Source organism: Meleagris gallopavo, chromosome 8, assembly GCF_000146605.3.
Source record: "Meleagris gallopavo isolate NT-WF06-2002-E0010 breed Aviagen turkey brand Nicholas breeding stock chromosome 8, Turkey_5.1, whole genome shotgun sequence".
Classification (NCBI taxonomy): Eukaryota; Metazoa; Chordata; class Aves; order Galliformes; family Phasianidae; genus Meleagris; species Meleagris gallopavo.
The window spans coordinates 34,186,653-34,204,004 of NC_015018.2; the positions used below are offsets into that span (position 1 = coordinate 34,186,653).

General features: G+C 45.0%; 1 protein-coding gene across 1 annotated transcript; it reads right to left on the reverse strand.

Moving 5' to 3' along the window:
* Positions 1–489: 489 nt before the first annotated feature.
* LOC100547683 (transcription elongation regulator 1-like protein) lies at positions 490–14,194 on the reverse strand. Its single transcript, XM_031554559.1, has 5 exons — positions 14,103–14,194; positions 13,079–13,167; positions 8,934–9,088; positions 4,237–4,306; positions 490–746 (listed from the first exon to the last, which is right to left on the reverse strand). The coding sequence occupies exons 3-5, from the start codon at positions 9,037–9,039 to the stop codon at positions 551–553; spliced, it is 372 nt and encodes a 123-aa protein (XP_031410419.1). The 5' UTR covers positions 9,040–9,088; positions 13,079–13,167; positions 14,103–14,194; the 3' UTR covers positions 490–550.
* Between the last annotated feature and the right edge of the window lie 3,158 nt (positions 14,195–17,352).

Below are 17,352 nucleotides of genomic sequence, written 5' to 3' on the forward strand. Positions count from 1 at the left end.
TTTATGCTCCATCTAGCTGCTCATAACCTTGCTCAGACCCTGGGAAAATAGTAAGAGAAATGGACAAGGGAAATGGTCCTGGGACCACCAGGTCTTCCCAGCAGGTCCAAGGACAGCCAGGGAAGGCCAAAGACACAAACAGGTTTTCTCTTCTGAGCCTCCAAAATGCCCATTAATGTCGTAGCAGGCTGGACATGACCCTTGTGCTGCCTGCCAGGTGACACTCAAGCTGTCTTCCACACTTTGTCCATCACATAACACAGCCGTGGGGTTGTGCAGGGCTGCCGGGGCTCCCAGCACATTGCTCAGCACAGTGCTGAGCCACAGGTCTCAGCGGAAGGAGCAGTCACCTTTGGGTGCACACATAGGGACTTACTTGCAACTGTACCAGCAAAAGGCTTTCAGTTCTGAATGGCCACACTTCACTGGATGGCACTGGGGAACAGCCAAAGTAAAGAAATGCAGAAGTTACCCAGTTAATAGAAAGCACCCTCTCAATAATTCCTCCTTTGAATGCCAAGCCATAATCACACCATGCTTCCTGCACTGGTCAGACATAATGCTCTCCTCTCACCAAGGAGGTATGCTGACCCAAGGATGTGTTCCTTACCCCTCTCTCCAGAAGCATGTCTCGGAAATGAGTGATGCGCTCCTCGAGGGGCGGTGTGACCTCCGCTGCTGCTGGTTTCCCATTCCTCTCCTCTGTGCCTGCCTTCCTCTGGTCAGCGACCTGGCAATCTTCTGTTCTTTAACAAGGCAAGACAGAAAACAGTTCAGTAGTTGTAGCCTTGGGAGGGCACTTTTAACCCTCTTCACAGCCTGGCAATCCATCCCATGTACAAACATGCTAGAGCACCACCGGCCCTGCTGCTGCAGTATGAGGGTGATGCTCTCCTCAGCTGTAATCCTAGTCATTGGTGCAGTCACTGGAACCAAAGATTTTTTTTCATCAGACCACTGTTTACATAACTTTATCAGAGCTAGAGACCATTAACACTGCATTCTCACCCCACTCTGGGAAATGTCATTGTTTGGAGGTCCCTCGTGTCATGGCATGTTTGAGCATCCTCAGTGAAGGGCTCATAGATTCACAGAATCATGGAGTGCATGCTTGAGTTGGCACCCTCCCCTACCACCAGCTGGGTGCCCTCCAGCTCAGGCTCCCAGGGCCTGGGGCATCTCCAGGGATAGGGCAGCACAGCTCCAGGCAGTGCCAGCACCTCAGTGTCTCTAGGGAAAGAAATCCTCCCTGCCATCTAAGCTAAATCTTCCCTCTTTTAGTTTCAGGCCAGAACTCAGACTCTTGCTCTGGATCCTTCCTACTGCTTCTCAATGTCTTCAGCAGAGAGGACACAATAAAACATGAAGGTTCTTTCTGGGGAGACCAAGAATCTGGGAACAATCACAATGTACATGCATGGCTGATGGAAGTGAGCTGCTTTGATTCTTAGCATCCTATTAGGCATGACTGCATTTGCTAATGATGTAATTTACTATACAGTATTGCTCAATACTTAGGTTTGGAATTTCTACATGAAAACACTTTCTTATTTCCAAGCAAATGGATGACATCGGTATGTAACACGAGTTCTAGTACACTATCTTCCCTCTACAAATAATCACATTACACTTACATTTACCCTAAAACGATGTTATATTACTAGCGATTTCAAAGATATCAAATTGTTTTCCTTTGCAGAATGACAGTGAATTTCGTATTGCAATGGCAAATGTTTTCCTGTAACATGATCCATGAAAGGCCCAATCCAATTTCTGCAATGAGCAAAGAGCTTCTTCCAGCTGAAACTGCAGAAATACAGCACACTGCTCAATCAGCTCAGCATCACAAGAGCCTTTCTCTCCTTCAGTCTTTCTCAGGAAATTGAAAACGATGCTGAACATTACCCTGACTTGCTTTTGTCTCATGCCAGAGATTACAATAAACAATATAATTTTCTTCAGCAAATAACTGCAGAATCATAGAGCGGTTTGGGTTTGAAAAGTCCTCTAAAGGCCACCTGGTGCCAATCCCTGCAGTGAGCAGGGACACCCACAGCTCATCAGGTGCTCAGAGCCGGCACCAGGCTTGTGCAAATCCATGAGAGCAGAAGGGTCTCGCTCCGATCCTCAGCCAGGTTTGGGCCAGATCCCCCACTGGCTGTGGGAGAAGTTCTATTCTTACTGATGTACTACGTACTATGTACTATTCTATGTACGATGTACTATTCTTACTGTAGTACATAAACGTGAAGACAGACATCAGTGCGAACATCAGAAATGACAACTGACAGAAGTAATAGAGTCAGAAGGCTGCACCACATAGCTGTGTGATGACCCCTCTGGCTGAATTACGATGCACTGTGCTGGGACTTTGATGCAATCGCTTCTTATCATCAGCACGGGGCTCTCACTAGAGCAGATGATTTATTGTGTGTCAGAGCATCCCTGTCATCTACTAAGGCAACAAATTCCAGAGAGGGAGCATAATTAAAACAGCATAGGAACTGCTGCATGTTTTAAAACAAATCCTGAAAGCACATATCCTCATTCTAGTTATATTTAATCCAAAAAATCAAATCATTAATATTGCAAAAAGAAGTGAATAACGTGCCTGTACGTAAACATTTTTCAGGCTGTTCAGCATCAACATGAAAATGCACATGGAAGCAGGGAGGCAGCGTGGGAGCACAGAACTACAGCTGCAATGGGAACCCTTCAGGCATGGGTTACTGGTGCCATCCCACCCACTGCTGTGGGATGTCTCAGTCCCACTAATGAAAAAGATAACAGGATAACTACATTCTAGTCTGAAATGAAAATCCTCAAGTATTTTACGTGTCAAGGACTATTAGCTGCAGCTTAATATTCATACATTTAAACAAGCATTGAGACCGTGCTTCTTCAGCAAAAGGTCAGTATCTAAAGCTCCATCCACAAACCTCTGCATTCTGCCGTTGTTTCAGGGCACAAAGCAAGATGTCAGGAAATCTTTACATGTTATAAAAGAGAATTTAAAATTCAAAGCTGCTGCAGAAATCATGGAGAAGTTGGGGGATATATGCTCTGCTGACAGAAAAATAAACACTCCGGGGCTCTCCGGTGACAGGTCAAACTTCTGAGGAATTGGGATCATCACGACGAAGTCTTAGAGACTGCTGTGCTGTCAAGCCAAATCCTGCTTGTTTGTTTTATGACTAATGCCCTTGACTTTCATGGGACTAATTGCTCAAGTACAACAAATGTGAACTGGTTCCTCCTAGTCTAGGGATTTATTCTAAAAGTTAAATGAAGACAGGACTAATGACAGAGTTCCCAGCATCCAACACTTGCTAAATGATGATCATGCCATACATCAGACACTATGCAGGATCAGAGTGTTGGTCTGCAGGCTGTGTCTGTTTGGGCACTGGGCTGGACTGACGTTGCCCAGCTTGATCCATATGACACAATTTTCTGGAGGGGGAAATCCTGATGGAAATACAAAGTAAGAAAACAAATTCTGGCAACATAGAACAAGATGGAAAAAGCTCTACAAAAACGGGCTGAGGGAGCTGGGCTTGTTCAGTTTGGAGAAAAGAAGGCTGCGGGGTGACCTCATTGCAGCCTTCCAGTATCTCAGGGAGCCTACAAACAGGAGGGGAGTCAACTCTTGGAAAGGGGAGATAACAGCAGGACAAGGGGAAATGGTTCTGAGTTGAGGGAAGGAGGATTTAGGTTGGATGTCAGGGGGAAATTCTTTGCTATGAGAGTGGTGAGGTGCTGGAACAGCTGCCCAGAGAGGCTGTGGATGCCCCGTCCACCCTTGGAGGTGTTCAAGGCCAGGTTGGATGGGGCCCTGAGCAGGTATTAAATATGGAGGTTGATGGCCCTGCCTGTGGCAGGGGGTTGGAGCTTAAGTATACTTTTTTACTGAATATCAATTTTACATTAAGCTTACAAATACAAAATAAATACTAAGAGTACATATTTACTGCATACTAAGTATTAATATATTACTTTCAATATTACATATCAAGTCCTTAGATACTTCGAGCGTTGAACTCAAAGAATCTGACTTTTTCTACATAATAATATAAATCCATGGAAACTCTACTGAAGAGCAAAGAACCGTTCAGTGTAAGGTAAGAAATGGCAACATAAAAGAGAATACTGTTATCTTCTATTCTCTTTGCACTAATCAGCACCATAGTTTAGATTCCCAACATTAAGTATAGGTAAGTAAACATTAGGACTTACTTATTTCTCTTAATTTTGATGCTAAGATCATCATTTTCATCTCCTGGACAAGAGCTAACATTTTTATCTGCTAAAAAGAAACAGATAGAGCAGTTAGGTTTGAATTAGATAAACGGACAGACAGTTCCACAAAAAACTTTTCATTCCTCTCTCTTTGCTACAACTCAACTACTTACTGCTTTCCTCTCTGCACAGAATACTTGAAACTTATCAACTAATTACAAGTTCTTCTTTGTCCAAGTCCAATCTTTATATCACCGAAGCTAATAGAAATTGAGACATTTCAGCTTCAGTGTAAGAATCTTCTTTTTCACTCACTTTCTTTCCCTGCTAGAGGGAAATGAGTGGTATATTAGTGTATTAGTGGGCTTTCAGCAAACGTTACTATTTATCTCAATTGCACGCACACAACACGCGTTACATCACTGCAGAAGGAAGAATGAGATGCTGTAACACCGCAGCCTATGAGGACTGGAGGCAGAACATCAGGAGCAGACACACAGCAAGCAAAAAATGCTTTTGATATTTAGTAGCTATAGCTTAACATGAGAATAACACGAAGTGAATGGTATTCTAAAATAAGGAGAGCTTGATCTCAGCATTCCTCACTACATAGAAACGTTAAGAACACGTATATCAATTTAATCATATTTTAAATATATACAAATTCCATGAAACTGTTACCTTTTCTTGCTGAATTCTTCAAGACATTCAATTCAAAGTACAAAGAAACAAGAAAAGCAATCCACAGACTTAGATGGTGGAATGGATTTCAATAGCAATATCATAAAGCTATAAAAACTGAAGAGATCTCAGCTTTAATGAATTCAGAAGGCAATGACACAAAAGAAGAAAGCACTTGGTGTTGCTCCCAAAGATGATGGAAGGTGCAGACACCGCTCAATTCCGCACCAACCACTCACACAGCTCTTATCCTACCAAGCCGTGGTTTCTATAGCACAAGAGAAAAAACCCTCCAATGATGAAAAATGATCCCATGAAGCCCTCAAGACTACTGAGGCTGAACTCCATGTGTAGCCATCTTCGGAAAAGATCTACCATAGCTCTCTGAAAAGCAGGCTGTATCATTCCTTTTTGTGAAATAGCTGAACTGCTCTTACATTCATAAAACCCTTCAGATAGAAGGAACTTGGTACAATCTGCCCACATTCCTATCCGCCTGTTCCTGACCTATCTCAACTTCTCCCAGCAAACAGTGAGAGCCCACATATAGCGGGGACACCAAATCCTCCCTGCTCCTCTTGCACCACCGACTGCCTCCAATAAATGGAACAAGAATAGAGTCAGCAGCATCACTTAACACCTCAGTGCAATGCAAAGCAGTGAAAGATGACAAATGGTGTCTGTACCCTCACTCAGCAATGTGCTGCATCACAGCGCACTGCTAAGGCCAGCAGCAACCTCAGAAAGGGAGAGAGGCAACCGAGCACAACCTCAAGTAATTAACTTAAAGCACTGAGGAAGAATATTACTTGACAGTAATCTCTCCATGAGATCACAAAGCGGAGCACCGCCACAGTCTGATGGTCTACCAGGCTTAGTACCGATTAATTAAATCATTTGACTAATCCCAGCCATGTAATGAATTATGGTTCACTTTCCAGAACGAAAAGAAAACATCACTATTTAGCAGGTGTGTCAAAGCGCTGCCAATCCATTGGCAACACATAGAAACCTGATCTGTGGTTTTGCAGAGCCCCAGCGTGTCCAGATCACATGTAAGAGGGAGCTGAGCAATGCTGATAGCTAGGGAGGAAGTTTTTCAGCCAGAGGGTGGTGAGGCACTGGAACAGGAGGCTGTGGATGCCTCGTCCCTGCAGGCATTCAAGGCCAGGCTGAATATGGCTCTGGGCAGCCTGGGCTGCTGGTTGGTGACCTGCACACAGCAGGTGGTTGGAACCAGATGAACGTTGTGGGCCTTTTCAACCCAGGCCATTCTGTGATTCTATATAAGGAGCAGCCTGCTTAGTTTTGTCTGAACGCTGCAATGAACTGTTAAAAAGCTTTTGTGGGAAAAGAGTAGATTAACTCATCCCTAATTGTGAATAGCTATCAGACCGAGTATGAATCAACATGCAAATTTCTGTAATTAAAATGCCAATTTTCTTTTCCCCATCTGAAATAAGCAAGACCTCCTGACCGTCATACCCAGGCAATCAATTTGCAAAAAATTGTCAAGAAAATGCCCTTTTTCAACTTCAGTCTTTTTTCTGCTTTCCTATCTACTCTCCCCACCTTGCCTTGCCCACACCCGCCTTCAGGTTTGATGATGAATACCACACTCGTGGGCCCATGTTCCAAATCTCACCCCTGGGTTTGGAGAACTGGATCTTCCTTTAAAGAACTGGCACTGACTCTCCCTGCCACCCTCGCTTCTGGGCTTCCTCTGCATTTGATCATTTGCAATAAATGGATGGAAATGTCGGTAATTGTGATGGAGTGGATGGCTGGAGGGCTCAGACCGTACTGAGCCACTGGGATGGGCTGGGGGATGCTGGGACCAAGGGTGGGTCTGCCTCACAGCTCTGCCAAAACCAGCATCGCGTGGAGGCAGCGCCATGAGCAAATGAGCAATGTTTAATTTATGCCTGAATTACAAATGCACTTGATCTTTCAGTGGAATGATGCGCAGATAACCTATAATGCCCTGTGAATAATTATGCCTGTTAACTTTTTCGTGACTTTGATTTCAAAACTCTAATTAAAACTCAGCAGCGGCAACTAAGCTAAATCCATTTGGCAGCCATTGTTGCAAACACACGGCTCATTTGTGCTATTTATTTAATCAGATTACTAGCTAAGAGAAATGGTAACAAATAATTTCTTCCACCTTGGCAGCTAATATGTACTAATTATAACCTCATTGCCTCAAATACTGAGCAACCACAAGTCCCAGTTATATGAAGGAAGATGAAGACTATTAGCAGTGATGAAAACCATGGTCATAAAGAAATTGGTGCATGAATCAAATCCTGGTGGAATATACAGATGATAAAGGATGGGAGTGAAGTGGCACCAATCACAGTGTCTTTAGATTCTTGTCAGTAATTCGTTAGAGATTATGAATGATGACCCTTGCTTTTGTCTTTGGCTACCACACTCTCTCATCAGTACTTAATCACTCCTTCAATATATCCAGTAATGAAAAGCATATGTTCTACTTTTCTCTTGAAGATTGAAGTTCAGCAGATACGCATTGGAATTACTAGACACAGAGCTAAAGTTATTGAAATCATACAGAAAAAAAAAAAAGATGCAAATTTCAAGCCTCTGACAATTTAAATTAATATTGAAAAAAATGTAATGATGTTATATATTAAGGAGTACAGGAATAGAAAACAACTCTCTGTGGTATTTCTTCCGTAACCTTCTGCTAATAATGATGACATAAATAATTGTTATCACTCACACACTCACAACTTGTGCCACAGTATTTAACTGGAAGCCCTGCCTCTGGATCAATGTCTACGCTATTGCTCCCAACAGTGTGAGTATACAAGACAGGTCATTTCTTAAGACGTGTAATGCTATTTGATTTTTAGTTACAATAACTATGTTCCAAAGGAATGATGGAAGTCTCATTTTCCCCCCTCTCTTATTTCTAGACCTCACCACCAGTCAGCTGAAGGAGGTTTTCCAGTGAACCTGCTATAAAGCACGAGGTTTACAGGTCCACCAGCACTGAGCAGGACCAGCAGTACTTCCAATGGTTGGATGTACAACCACAATGGCAGACCGTACTGGCACAGCCCAGACATGAAAGCCAACATGAAGCTTTAGGGAATAGAGGAAGCACTAAAACTGAATGGAACTGCTCCAGTAACAGTGCAAAGGGAGCCAACAACTAGGGAAACAACCTTTTTGGAGAACTATGTGGTAGAAAACTGTGGGGCCAACAAAACATGGACAAGTACAGATACTGGGGATTGCTGGATTGCTCATCGGTGCGAACAACATCTGGACTGGGCAACAAGGCAACAGAGAGTGAGCAAATAGATGGAAAACAAAAGGGCATAGGGATGAAGGAACCTCCTCTGCAAACTGGCCATGTTGTGGAGGAACAACCCTCAGCTTGCCAACAGCCCAGGCTGTTCCTTTAGGCTGTACTTTGAACCACTTAGCACGTATTACTGCAGAGCAGCATGGTATGTGTTAGCCAGCACCACAAATTTCCCCTTCAACAGTACAGTACTTAAAAAGGGATTGGTAGATCTATGTTGAGACTGAAGCACCCATGTTTCCATCAAGCCTTTTAGCAGCCATTAGAGATTTACTATTGGGAGTTTTTCCCCCTCTACAACTTGGTTGAATAATCATTAACTTTGGAGTATCTGCTCCTGCGCAATAGCTAAATAATGCATTGGTAATGCGTTCATAATGTACATCTTGGAAATAACAGTAATAAAACATACTGTCTTCCAAGATGTATTTTATACATCACAGATTCCTCCAGCACAAGAAGCCACCTGGTTCTTTATTGCCAGTAATGAGCACTCTCCGTCCCCTAGCTCACCACTCCAGTGAAAATAAATATTGTCTAACGAACATCAATTTTAACAGGGTACTTGACACCAAGTTTCAGAGAAAGCCACTGAATCGTGGTTATCACATTTCCACTGAACGCAGAGACCCAACACAGTGTAGGCACAGAGGCACAGTCGCGGCGTGTTAGTTACTTGCTGCAGCATCCAGCTTGCGCTTGTGCGGAGGGTCCTCGAGGATCCTGTTAATGTCGCCGCGGTGCCTCAGGTCCACCGGCTTCTCCCACACCGACAGCTGCATTGTAGGGTTGAAGAAGAAGACCCGGTCATCTCCAGTCCAGACTACACACCTAGTCCAAGTGATAAACTATGCTTAGATCATGCCAAATACACTTGTGACCAAGCAATTAACTCCAAGCTTAATTCTCGTATCTCGTTGTTAACCGTGTGTGAGACACAGAGTGGTACCTGCACGAGGTTCCCCTACACCATGCAGGTCACCTTGGGCAGAGTGATCCCTCCACGTAACATGAATGGTTCTAAAGGTCCCACAGAAGCACGAGGAGAACTACTCTATCATGGTAGGGATGAAAGCAAGGGGAGGAGGAACACAGCGATGCCCACAGTGAAAGAAGTCATAGGAAAACACATTTCATATTTTAAAGTGCCTCTTGCTCACGGGCACCCTGGATGTGCACACAGCTGCAGCAAGAACCCTCAGAGCAAAATTGGGGGCTCTGGATCCAGTCCAAAAACATGACCAAGTCACTACTGTGCAAGCCAGTTTATCAACCTATTCAGTTCAAATAGTTGTCTCTGCGTGACAGCAATACTTGTACTGAGGTTCATTATAAAACAGCTACAATAATAAGGAAAATAAGTCCCATACCACCATGATGTAAACTCAGAAGAGCTCATTGAATCTATAAGTAAGTAAACTAGCAGAATATTGACCCAAAGCCTGCACTTTCTGAATGGCAAAGAAAACTAATAAGCAGCACATATTCACTGTGACTTGCTCAGACACGTGCACACACTGGTAGAGGTGGCACTGAAGGACATGGGCTGTGGTGGGGGTGTGCTGGGGTTGGGCGTGGGGATCTCAAGGGCTTTTCCAACCTTATTGATTCTATGAGGGAAAATGCTGTCTCTGATACATGAACATTTGGAAAGGCCGAATCTCGTTAGCAGAAGCTTTGATGGTCGATTGTTATAAAGAGAAGGGAGCAGAAGTGGTTTAAAAAAAATCTGGTCTGGATAGAAGACTACAAATATGAAAACCGGTTCATCACTGCAAAGCACTAAAAGTGGGTGACCCAGTGTTTCCCATTTACCACAAGTAAGACGTGACCACTCACCTTGGCAATACACGAAATCAAACCCAAAGAACTCATGTAAGACAGCCTGCAGGGGACGGCAGCTGTGCACAACTCATGAGCAGCTCAGTGCCATGCGTGCCCCCAGCTCTACACACAGCACTATGAAGCACCTACGCCACACCTGAGCACAGAACCAGCTGTACCAGCTCAGCTGAGGACCTCACTTGTATTTACAGCACACATGAGCTTAGGCTTGAATTCAGCAACACAGGTGACAAATATTTTATTAACCTTCTGTTTATTTTAATACACAAACATGCTGGATCAAAAAGCAGCCCCTCAAACCTCTCATACTTTAGAGGGCAATAATGAGGTATATATACACTACTTTGTGTCTCAGAGCTACAGAAACCTCTGCTCTACCAGGAACACTGACAGTCAGGTCAAGAATTGTAACTGTACCATTGGCCCCAAGTCTCTTCTGCATGAAATAGCAAGAGGGAGTTGTAAAGGAACATTTCCAAATCAAGGCTCTGCACTCCCATAAATACCACAGTAGCCCCAGAGGGAAGGGAAAAAGCCCTTGGCATTTAGGTGAAGAGGACAGATTCAGCTGATTAATGTAAGCAGGCTGTTGTTGCCCTTTTATTAAATATCAGAACTACGGTCAGGGCACAGGCCCAATCCCATACAGGAGTAAATGCCTGCTTTGAAATGCCCCTCACCGTAATTCCCATTATGAACAAGCAGACGTGCTGCAGAATTAGTACTGCAGGGGGAATCAGCCATACGTAAACCCTGGGAAGCTCGAATCCAGCACCCTGTTGGGGAGCAGCAGTGCTACCCCACATACATGGAGTGGCCAAAGATATTATCTCACTTGAGATTGGCAGCAGTCAATCAATTGGAAAAATGTGTGTTTTGCCTCTGCTGATAGGCTGCTGTGCTCAGTGCTCCTCTGACCACTGGCACGGACACCAACAGTGCCCATTAACCACTGTATATCGCCAGGTCCTTGTGCAGCCACCCCCGGTGAGAAACTCTGGGCTCCCTTGTGGCCCCTTTTTGCCTCTTCTGTGACTAATATCACTTGACATTTAATTTAAAATTAATGTCCGTTTCCCCACGTAACATATCACCTATTCCTCCGTGGTACAATGACAGTTTCAATTATCCATAGGGGACACATGATATTTTGTTTCAGTCACAGATCATAAACTGGAAATGCAGAGATTGCTGTGCTCATTTTTCCCTTATAGAAACTGTGGTTTAAGCATGAGAAAGGGAACAAGATGATTACATAAACATTTATTTTCTTTCATAAGGTAGAAAGGCTTGGTAATGTTCTTGAACTGTTTCTGCCACTAAAAGTATGATCTAGCTACTCCTGAATGGCTTTTTTTCTCCTATTTTGCTTTTCTGGGTAAGGATAGAAGGATCAAATGTTCAGTTCTGTGAATTCTTGAACAAACGCTGAATGCCCTACAAGGCTCAGAGGGGCTGGCAGCACCTAACAGCTGAAAAATCACCTTTTGGTTTGTTTTAAGTGGCACAGTCTCCGGCCCCACTCCGATCTCTTGCTCCTGTTTCAGCATGACAGCCCAACATACACTTGGAGATGTCAAAACAACCATGGGGCTCACAGAAGCATGGAGCCAACCTACAGGCAGAGAGTGGTTGAAGTAAATGCAGGATTAGTTGAAACTGTGTTGCATATCTTCTTTTAAACTACAAGACAACCAAAAGAAAAAGTAAATCCTGATTTAATACCCAGTAGGTATGCTCCATGTTTCATCATGCCACTGGTAGATGAGACTCTCACCTCAGAATAGAGGATAATTGTTGGCGTGAGGACTATGCCATTTCCTTCTGGTCCCAAGGATGAGGTTTCAGTGCCTTATCTTTCACATAAATACTCTCTGGGTCACCAAATAGTCCTCTGTAGACTCCTAAGATTTCTCCTCAGAGATTTCAGCATCACAGGTTTAGGATCTGAGAGAGGTGCCCATGAGCTGGCCAGCAGCCACTGCTGCAGTAGAGGTGGAACTGCCACCCAGTCTCAAATGGTTCCCCTGCACTATTTCCTGTATGAGCAGCTACCAGAAAGAGAAATTATTAATGTAAATCCTATTTTTGATGCCAAGATTAGATATGACATCACACTGTATTCATAGCATCAAGCTGTGAAATGGCATGGAATAATAACAAGAAATAATGGCTGGCATCTACATGGAGTGCTTTGGCCAAAGATCCCACAGACATCAGTCAATGAGAATAAACTGATTACTCTGCAGCATATGGGTACAGTAGATGAAAAATCCTTCTTGTCAGCCATTCAGGACCAAAAATGAAAAGCAATTTCTAACTATTTAAAAGCCACGAGAGCTTCAGTTATCAACATAAGTCAGTGAATGGGAATGTGGTCAGGAAACCTATGGCATGAGACACAACCTTCCACAGATTTTCAGATGCAACCTGAAAGCAACACCAGTCCTGCAAGGCTGAGAGACTACTATTGCAACCAAATAAGCAAGAGGTGAAGAAGGTCTGGCCCTAAAAAGCACGAACATTTCTTACAGGTCTTGCACTTCTCCTTTGATACATCCAAGAGTCGTCCACGCTGGATCCTCAATACATGAGAGCTCCAGCAGAACCTGAGCCCTAAAGAGCCTGGCTGAGCACAGCGCCGTGCTGCAGAACACCAGCAGTGAAGCACCCAGGCAATCAGAAAGAAAAAACATCAGGCACGTTCGGCCAGAAGCCGATCCTGGCTGAGCTGTGCTCCTGGCAGCAGCACATTGCACTTACCTCGTGGATCCCAGGGAGGCAGTCACACAACGTCCTCTCATTTTTGCTAAGTACATGATTAATGAGGGAAAGCTACAGTGGAAAAGGAATACAGCACTGCTGCTTAACATCCAGGGTAGTGTATTTTCCCCACGTAGAGACCACTAATGCACGTTTGGCGAGAGAAACAGCAATGATGAATGACTTTTATTAGCTTTAATTGCATTTGCTTACCATGGAGATCCTGGCACTGGAGTGGATGCCACAGGCTTGTTGCCATTTGAAGTACTGTCATCCTCATTTACTAGTTTAAAAGAATGATCCTTGAAAGAGAGACAGAGATTAGTCAACAAATAAAGCCGATGCATAAGACTGTTATTGTTTTACAAATTGTTTCCTTAAACTTGAAGTGGATTACCTACACGGCCATTATATGACCAGCAGCTTTATGAACAGCCAAGTGCTCTGGAAACAGTCAGGACAAACTGGATGTAATCAACTTGTTGCCCCATTTTCAGGAGCACAAATGAAAAAGCAGCTTTTATCCATGCCAGTGAGCATCACTCACTGCTTGCTTGTGTGTACTTTTCTTTTGCAAAGACAAAATGCTAACAAACCCCTGTGCAGAGGCGAGTCCCACACGTGGATGCAGCACCGCCCCTGTCCTGTGACACAGGCACCAAGCAAGCTGTTGGAGTGGCACAGCTGACAAGTACAGCCTGCAAGTGTTTCAATGGCTCCAGCACAGCTATTTACTGGTGCAACTTATGAGAACAAGCCATGAGGAGGAGGCGTGGGAGGAAGGAATCCATCCAGCTCAGTACATTATCAAGAAGTGACAAGGATGTACTTAATTAAAAAATAATAAAGAGCACGTCCAGATGTCCTGCTTTGGAAAGTACTTTGCTGCTTGAAGCACTGAGGATGTGCCCCAGTGTCAACACAGCTGCAGATATGGGGAGAACAGCAGGGAACACCTGCAGAACCTATGGACAGCAGCGTGGCAGAAATGTGAAAAGCAAAGGAGGATTGGGCAGTCCTCCATCCTCACCTCCTCCTCGGGATAGAGCTCCTGAGAGAGCTGGGTGCCCACTGCAGGCAGCCCTGTAGTGCTCCTGGCTGACAGAGCTCCACAGCACAACTAAACCAAGCTCCTGGTCACAGAGCAGTCCTTCGTACTGCTCTGATTTGTGCCGTTCCATATTGTGCAGTGGTTTTTAAGGGAAGAATTAAGGGAAGAAGGGAACGCACAGCAGACCTTGTCGCCATCCCTCTCCACAGAGGCGCTCCTCCTGTCGGTGTGAAGGATCAGGGCAGGGGGGCAGGAGGTTCTGCTGCGTTCTCTGCCTTTATCTGCAAGGGGAAGCATTGCCCATTAGTTACATACAGGAAGGTTGGGGCTGCTCTCAGCTGAACGTCCAGGCCCAGCTCCCAAACCCAGCACCACACATCTGATGAGGAGCATGGTGCTCACACCTTGTTTCAGTGGCACTTGTCCTTCAAAGAGAGCTCTGCCCACACAGAGCATGTTTTTTTTTCCCAACACAAAACCTGCTTTTTTAAGACCATGTTTGACAGAACCACCAGCTGCCTTGTAGGCCCCAGCTGCATTCTTCAAAAGCTTTGGAAATGGATTTTCCTCTCTCTTCGCTAAGTTATCGCCTGGTTGCTAGACAGCAAGAAGACTGGTGGTGGGGACAGCAGCATGTGAGGTTAAAAGTCCAAACCAGGCTCAATGATTTCCTTAAAAAGGATCATAATGAGGCACTCTCAAAATACACTCTTTGCACAACCACTTGCACCTCCCATACACTAACTGCACTTGCACTATCAGTGCTGCCTGAGATAGGCATTTGTGCAGACAAACCCAAGAGAAGGTCGGGCCGTGCTCGGGACTGGGAAAATGGAGCAATGTGGGAGGAGAAGGGGAGGTCATGGAGAGGGGAATGGGGACACTGTGTCATTCACGTGCACCCCTGACACAGGACAAATACAGGATGGATGGATGCAGGATGGACATAGGATGGGTGCAGGACGGATGCAGGATGGACACAGGATGGATGCAAGACAGACACAAATGAGCAGTAGAATATCTTTCCCGAGGGTCAGCCCCGCCGTCTCCAGGAAGGCTAACACAGGGACACATCCAGCAGAGCCTGCAAGCCGGAGGCGCTGCCGTGTGCTGGCTTCGATTCCGTAGCAATTGCCACAGAAGCTCTTAATTGCACATGAGCTCTTAATTGCTTTTTAATTGGAAGCAGTTGTAAGAACAAGTTCTTCCCCTTTACAAAGCAGTTGTCCGCATCTGAAATGCTAAATGCTAAAAGTGCTTCCACTATGAAATGACTGTGTCTGGAGAACAGAGAGGCCATAATGAACAGAAGGAAAGGCAAAAGGCAGCAGGTATCAGGCAGCCCAAACAATCAGGAAAAAGTAGCTTTTACAGTAAGAAACCATTCAAAAAATAATCTCTCTTCTATTTGCTTATTTCCTTTTCTTGTCCTTCTGCTTCTCCACCTGGGCATCTTAGCCAGGTTTTTTCCAGTCACCGAAATAAAACTTGGGTTCAGAGAAACTATTTGCAAGTGGTGTTTTTCCAGGACTGCACCTTACACAGTCAATTCCCACCTAAAACGCTATTCTATTAATTTGAAAATTATTCAGACAACAAAACAGACGCAGCCACAGCACCATGGAAAAGGCTGAACCTGTCAAGGGTCTGACTCTGATTCACCACTGAATATATCACAGTAATAAAAATGTAAATTGATGTCATTTTTCTCAAGAGACAAATTACTCAATTTTTATAGGTGGTGAAGAAGAGAATTTACAAATCACATCAACTCATTGCCAAATTAAAGGAGCGAGGAGAAGGGAGCAGCTAATAAGTATCAAGAGAATCTCTAAATGTATCCCTCTTCACCAGACATCTGTTGCAGGGACTCCACTATGGGCCAAGCTCAGCCCGTGCTGCAGCCAAGCGACACCCAGTGTCAGCCCCTTGCAAGCTGTGTGTCTTCCTCCCAAGCTCCCCACGGTCACAGCATCCAGCCCGGACAGTCACGACAGCCAGGCACATCCCAGCAGCACTGCATCTTCAGCCAAGAGAACAGCCAGGGTCCTGCTGGCAAAGACAACCACAGGGCAATGTGTTTGCCAACAGTGGCAAGCAGTGGCACAAGCCACGGCAAAACTCCCATCAGAAAAGCTGTGCGAGGGAAGAAATGGTGCAGAAGGACACCTGAGAAGCAAGGATATTTCTCCCATTCCTCACTCTGTGAAGGAGAGGCACATCTACACACCTGGTTCAAATTCCACTCCGCTGATTCATTCCCGTGCTCCAAAACACAGCAGAGGACAGATGTGCTGCTTCCTCACATCCACCAAAGTACTTCACTGCCTTACCCTGAGCTGTGTTTTCCCACTGCTGATGTGGGCTGTGCAGCCACTGGGGCAGCTCTGCTGGAGGCCATCTGCAGCAATAATCTCCAGGAAAGAGCTCTGGAGGGCTCAGCACCTCCTGGTGACACAGCAGCAAAGCGCTGCCCTGACAGTGCAAAGCCCCACTGCTGTTGTGCAAAGAAGAAGCAACTGAACATGCAGCAACACACTCAGATGATGCTTAAGAGACTCGGGCTTATCTTTCTTACAGCATGGAAGTCACATTAACCCCACTTGCAGCTCTGCCTCTGCCTATCTCCTTCTCTAATCCTAGAAAGAAAAGCCGTTTCAGTGCCTTTATGGTCTTCATTACCATTCTGACTAAGAGGGAGCCAAGAACTTTCATTCACCCACACACAGTGTATGCACACATGAGGAATAAGAGAACACATTTACCAAGCTGGCATCATTTGTTAACTTACATACAATAATAAAAACATATTAATGCCAACTGATAGATTTAAGGAAACTACATGCAGGCTGGATGTGGCTCTAGACAGCCTGGTCTGCTGGTTGGTGGCCCTGCACATAGCAGGGTGGTTGAAACCAGTTGATCATTGTGGTCCTTTCCAGCCCAGGCCATCCTATGATTCTATCGCATGAAATTTGGCAGAACCTGAAACACCAACAACTCAGTGCTGGCTTGGTGCAAAGGCAGGTAGCATAGGGGTAGCCCTACTGCTTCTGCTGCTGCTATCACTCTGCTGACTGCAGCTGCAGGTTATCTGCTGCACAGAGCCCAAGGGCAGCCGAGCTGACTGAGCTGAAGTTGTGCAGCTGCTCTCACTCCCTGGGCCTTACACGGCTTCCCTGCAGAGATGCTCTGTGCTGGCAGTGCCCGAGGCAACCTCTCCTTTCTTCTCCTTTGAAAAGCTCTCACATCCTCTGAGCAGTGACCTCACGGAGGGATGTGGGTGCAGCATCTCTGCTTGAAACAGCATGGTCAGCACAGCACACCTCTGTTCTACAGCAACGTTCATTAAGCATTCACACAAGACATGGACTTTCCCAACATTGTGAATTTATATGAAATAAAATGGAAATTTAGAAAAACCTAAAAAAGGAAA

Coding starts and splice junctions, on each gene's coding strand:
- LOC100547683 (XM_031554559.1), bottom strand. CDS start 9,039: ATGCAGCTGTCGGTGTGGGAGAAGCCGGTGGACCTGAGGCACCGCGGC. Junction 4,307..8,933: donor CAAGCTGGATGCTGCAGCAA/GTAACTAACACG, acceptor GTTTCTTTTTAG/CAGATAAAAATGTTAGCTCT. Junction 747..4,236: donor ATCAAAATTAAGAGAAATAA/GTAAGTCCTAAT, acceptor GCCTTGTTAAAG/AACAGAAGATTGCCAGGTCG.